Source organism: Ctenocephalides felis, unplaced genomic scaffold (assembly GCF_003426905.1).
Source record: "Ctenocephalides felis isolate EL2017-DRISC unplaced genomic scaffold, ASM342690v1 CF-g0.4_SCAFFOLD_00181, whole genome shotgun sequence".
Taxonomy (NCBI): Eukaryota; Metazoa; Arthropoda; class Insecta; order Siphonaptera; family Pulicidae; genus Ctenocephalides; species Ctenocephalides felis.
Window position 1 is genome coordinate 7,293 of NW_020536335.1, and position 6,095 is coordinate 13,387.

Below are 6,095 nucleotides of genomic sequence, written 5' to 3' on the forward strand. Positions count from 1 at the left end.
AATGGGCTGAGATTGCTTATATACATTCATTGTGTGAGAGGATAAAAAGTGAGTGAATTGTTAAGCATACAGTAATTGAATAGCAGTGTCATACCAATCATTTGAAATAGTGCTTCGAGACGTTAAATAGGAGTCTATGCAAAAAAGACATGGTTTTTAGGAGGTATTATCAGATTGAGTTCTACACATTGGAAAGAAAGACACCAGGTTTGAAACAAAATGATGCTTTTGTATCAAGACCTTTTGATTATGTTTAAATTGATTATTGTTGACATGTATGCTTGTGCGATTATACTAAATTTAATTAAATAGTAAAATATGTTTTGTCAGAATAATATTATGTATTGAAAAGAATACAATATTACTGTATTAAAGAATAAAATATGTATGTATGTTCCACAATATTGTATTTTTCACTATATTAGATACTATACAGTTTATTATGCAAGTTTTTGGGTACTAATTAATTGCTTCCAATATGTTAAATAATTGATTTTATGTTTGTTGTCACATATATAGTCAAATTTAGCTGCATATTAGAAACATTAATGTTATTCTGTTGCAAAACTTGCTATCTGTTTTTGATATATCTCTGCATTTGGTTAACGACGTGTAAATTTTTTCACATATAGACATATTTTAGTTGAATTTCCGTAATAATATCTTTTGCAATTTTTGATCTGCTTTTAATTAAACATAAATCATAGCCTTCAAAGAAAAATTTTAATTACATTTGTATTTCAACATCTGTTAAACTAAAATATACTCGTATAATTGTATCTGGAAAAAAGATACTTTATTTAACTTCTGTCACATCTCAGCTGCTTTTCGGCAATAATATTCATAATTTTTATTCATAATCATGAATTTATAATACATATTCTAATATAATGTCCTGAGTAAAGGGAAATTTTTGACAGATGACAGTTGCAATGCCCAAAATATTTTCAATGTCAAACAATGATAAGCGGTTTTTTGTAATTTTTTCCATTTATTTCTACAATCTAACTATATTTCCATGAATCAAAACATTCTAGAAAATTTCCCGAACAAACGTCAGGAAGATTCATGAAAATCCGAATTATAGTTTAGGAGGATTAATGAAACTTACATTGTTACAGAAGAATTTTATATATAAGATATAACTAGTGATTTTACTTAAATACTATGTAGAGGCCACTTTCTCTTCAATCTTGAGTTTTGTTGAGGGCACAGTAAATCCTTTATCGATTCATTTGGGTGCATCTCCAATCTGTTACGGTATTTTGATGATAGTTCTTTATATGTTTCGTGCACAGTCAGCATTTTTAGGTCGCCATAGACAGTTTGATTTGTGACATACCAGGGTGAGTTGAGGATGGCTCTTAAGATTTTAGTTTGTGTTCTCTGCATAATTTCCAGATTAGATTTAAAGCTCCCACAGCTCTAGACCATAGGTCCATATTGGCTTAATGATGGCCTTGTATAGCAGTAGTTTGTTTTCGACGGATAGTTTGGACTGTCCGCTAAGTAACCAGTTCATCTCCTTCATTTTTAGTAGAATTTTTTCCTTTTTCTTTTTTATATGTTCTTTCCACGTGAGTCTTGTGTCTAGATGGAGTCCCAGATATTTTACTACTTGTACTTGTGGGATCATGATGTTGTTTAAATATACAGGAGGACAAATTTTTTGACACAACGTGAATGCTATGTGCGCAGATTTTGATTCGTTAATCCGTATGTGCCATTTGTTTAGCCATTTCTCTAATATGTAGATATAATTTTGAGTCAGTTGAGATGCTAATAGAGGATTTTGATTTCTGAATAAGATAGCAGTGTCGTCTGCAAATGTAGCTATAATAGAGTTAGGAGGTATTGGTATATCTATTGTAAATAAAACATATAATAATGGTCCCAGGATGCTGCCCTGCGGGACACCTGACCTTATTTTACAGAAATCTGACAGTTCAGCGTTCACTCTAATCTGGAATGATCTGTTTTCTAAATATGATTTTAATAACTTGAAGTATTTAACTGGAAAGTGTTTTTTAATTTTATATAACAACGCAGGATGCCATACCTTATCAAAGGCCTGACGAACGTCCAAGAAAATGCCACTGCAATATTCCTTTTGTTCAAATGTTTTATTAATATTTTCAACAATCCTATGGATTTGTTGAGTCGTTGAGTGTTTATGTCTGAACCCGAACTGATGTGGCGGCACCCAATTGTCTGTCGGTAAATCATATTTAATTTTATTATATATTATTTTTTCCAGTATTTTGGAAATTATAGGAAGCAAGCTGATAGGTCTGTATGACGAAACATCCGTTGGATTTTTACCTGGTTTGAGTATCATTATAATTTATGCCTTCTTAAAGTGGTTTGGCCAGTAACCAATCCTGAGTATAGCGTTGAATATATATGTAATTGCAATAATTGTTTTCCTTGGAATTTCTTTAATGATTTTGCCACCTATTAAATCATAACCCGGAGACTTTTTTGCTTTTAGATTATTTATTTCATAACTGACTTCCTTCGGTTTAACAGGGGTTATAGCTTCCACCATTTCTATTGATTTATGTAATTCTTCTGCTATTTCAGTATCCATAGAATTGTCGAAAAGCAGAAATACTGAGGTTAAATGTTTGGCAAAAAGCAGTGCCTTTTTGAGACCACTTCTTGCCCAAGGTTTATTTATATTTTCTCTAATTGGTGGTGCTGGAATTTTTGGTTTTTTATTATTCCGAATTGGCTGCCAGATAGTATTGTCCGTTTTAGACAGGCTTAAAATATATTTTTCAAAATTTTCGGAAGTGGCTAGTTTTAATTTTGCTTTGAGCAATCGGCATAATTTATTAAATTGAGTTTTGTCTTCTGGTTTGTGATAACGTTGCCATTTTGCTCTTGCCCTCCTTTTCTCCTGTATTAGATTTTTTATTTCCAGCGGGATATCTTGCACTGAACAAAAATGTAGTTCTGGAGTTGCTTGTACCACTGAATCCTGAATGTTAACACGTTGACGGACAATTGCGGCTATAGCCGCAATAGGTCGCCGCTATAGGAAGTTCACAATGTGGCATGACTGCTATAGCCGTCCAAAACGAAACGGTCGTTTTTAGACACTACGGCTATAGTAGCACAAATGTGCACTTACTGGCGTATACGTAGAAGCATAGTGTCGTGTAAATAGGAGGGGTCTGCCACAAGAAATAACACGTCGTAAGCTTAGAAAAGAAGAACATGTATGGCGACGCCAAAATCAGACTTATGTGTCCAAATCGAAAGATAAACGGGATGTGCTATGTCTAACAACAGCTTACCACCCAAGCATGATAAGCACAGCTAACCGGCGACAACAGGAAAAGAGAAAACGAATTGAAATAGTGAATTATAATCAGAATATGTCAGGTGTAGACAGAGCAGATCAGATGATGTCCTATTATTCCTGTCCACGGAAGACAATTAGATGGTATAAAAAGGTAATCTTTCATCTACTGGATGTAGCAGTATGGAATTCTTTCTACATCTTTAAAGAAAAGACAGGTTCTCAAATGAAGTATATAGAGTACAGGGAAGCAATCATACGATCTCTAACTGGTATAGATAATAAACGGGATGGAAGAACTTTGGTTCAATTTAAACGTGCACAAATCCAAACCAATGAAATCAACAACAATGGAACACAGCATTTTCCTGAGAAAATTTCACCTCCTGAAAATTATCAGCGAAACACATATTTTCAGCGTTGTAAACAATGTTATAAACAGGGAATAAGGAAGGAAACATCATATTGCTGCAAGAATTGCATGTCAAAACCTGCACTGTGTCCTGCACCATGCTTTTGGCATACCGAAAATAATGTATAATAATTATAAAATTATAATAATTTTTTTTGTCATTTATTTATTTTTGTTTGATTAAGAACTAACATTTCGTGTAAAACTCCCAAAAATACTTTGTTGCATACAAAAATTGCTTGTTTGAACCATTAAACCTGTCGTTTACGTTTTTAAATTTTTGCTGTTATAGCCGCAACCTAATTAAAGGTACTAAATTAATCAAAATTAAGTTTATTTAAGCAGAAAGAGTAAAACTATACTTCTAACATTCTAAAAATCACAAAAACATATAGTATCAATTTTCGAACTTCGCTTGTTCCTACTGTCCGTCAACGTGTTAAGAATGAATTCGTATATTGATTTATCGATATCTTCTTCATTTTTCAATCGCATTTTAAGATTTGTTCGTTCATTTAGTGTGTTGCGAAATTTTTCCCAATTTGTGAATTTATTATGAAGCATTCTGTTGTTTTTTATAGGTATTGGTGCAACTCCTATTGTGGGCCGGCCGTGGTCCCGTGGTAAGAACGTGGGCTACCAAATCCTAGTCCCGGGTTCGAATCCAACTGCGGCCGGTTCGATATCAAAGCAGCTTGATACCAAATTTTCACTTGAAATCATAGATTTCAAATATGATTTCAAGTGAAAATGGCCTTTCGTGGGCATTGCTGCAGCATACGTATATGCAGAGTGTGCAATAGAGAGGGACAACAGAAGACAACAAGGACTCTGACTCTGTGCATCCATGACTGAGTTGGAGAATAAGTATACCAATACCTTCGGGAAAAAGTTAAAATTCAAATATATGTAATAAAAAGGAAAAAGTAATAAAACATGTAAATATGTTAGGAAAAAAGTAAAAAAAAAATGTATGTAATAAGTAAGAAATAGTAATATGTATGTAAGAAAAAGCGTTAAGTGTCTTAAAAATGTCAGAAAAAAAGTGTTAAGTATCTTAAAAATGTAAGAAAAAAGTAATAAAGTTTAAAAAAAAAAAATTGTTAGAATGATTGGAGAATGGTCGGATAATAAATCAAATGATGGTTTTATTTCAATGTATTTTTCGTCAATATTCTTTGTAATGAAAAAATCGAGCAGATCCGGTATTTTGTTAGTATCGCTCGGCCAGTATGTTGAGCTTCCAGTTGATATGTAAGAGAGATTGTTTTTATCTATTGCATTTAATAATTCCTTGCCTCTAGATGTAATTAATCGAGAACCCCATCTTGTATGTTTGCAATAGTAATCTCCCCCTACAATAAATTTTGGGCCTAGTTGTGAAAGAAAATTTTCGAAATCATTCTGTTTAATTTTATGTCGTGGCGGACAGTAAACCGCTGACAATGTTATGCATTGACTTTTATTGAGGTTGCCTGCAGGAGATCATATTGATAAACTGGTAAAGGATAGTAGTCAATTGTGTTTTTAATTAATATAGCGGTGCCACCATGAGCTGTACCGTCAGGATGATTGCAGTGTTGCATCGTGTAACCAGGTATTTTGAAATATGAAAAATCTGTGAAATGCGTTTCACTAATTAATAAAATGTCTATTTGGTTAATTTTTAAAAATGTAATTATTTCCAATCTATGTTGAATGATTCCGTGAGCGTTCCACAGTGCAATTCTTAAAAATTTAGCCATTAGTGTTGTCTTTTATTTACTAAGGTTGCAAGCATACTGAGCACCATAGTGTTTTGTTGAATCAGTTGATTAAACATATTTTAAAATTCTACAAGAAAAGCTGTGAAGTTCGGCCCTGAACTTGTTATGTTTTCAGTACTGTTGTTATTGTTTAGTACCTGGGAGTAGGTTCAGTTATGACCTTGATGTGAATTAGTCATTGTGTTGTCAGAGCGAGAAGTGGCGTTTCCATTATTTGATGCGATATGATTATGCAATGTTGTTGGATTATTTTATGAATTTTTGATTGTATAGTTTTTGATAAATTGCGCACCCACGATAATGAGCACTGTGCTCCATAGAGCAGTGATAGCAGCGGTTCGGCGCGTCGTTCAATTTTTTACAGTCGGCAGTACTATGGTTATCAGAACATCTGGCACAAACGTGGGGTCTGTTTCAATATTTTTTCGTGTGACCAAATAATAAGTGACGTTTACATTGTATTACTGTTTTAATATTAGTAGGGGGTTCTACACGAATAATGTGATTTAAAATTTTTGTTATCAAGTAGACATCTTTATTATTTTTATTCGGTTCTAAATCTACGTAAAAAAATTGAGCGGTGATTTAGTTACTCTGCTAATAATTTTTG

At 33.0% G+C, this 6,095-nt stretch overlaps 1 protein-coding gene across 1 annotated transcript; it reads left to right on the plus strand.

Moving 5' to 3' along the window:
* Positions 1–3,311: 3,311 nt before the first annotated feature.
* LOC113381274 (piggyBac transposable element-derived protein 4-like) lies at positions 3,312–3,848 on the plus strand. The gene has a single exon (XM_026620258.1). It carries the CDS (start codon positions 3,312–3,314, stop codon positions 3,846–3,848), a length of 537 nt encoding a protein of 178 aa, XP_026476043.1.
* Positions 3,849–6,095: the final 2,247 nt, after the last annotated feature.

Bases quoted from the DNA above. Each gene is read 5' to 3' on its own strand.
- LOC113381274 (XM_026620258.1), top strand. From the start codon at position 3,312: ATGATAAGCACAGCTAACCGGCGACAACAGGAAAAGAGAAAACGAATT.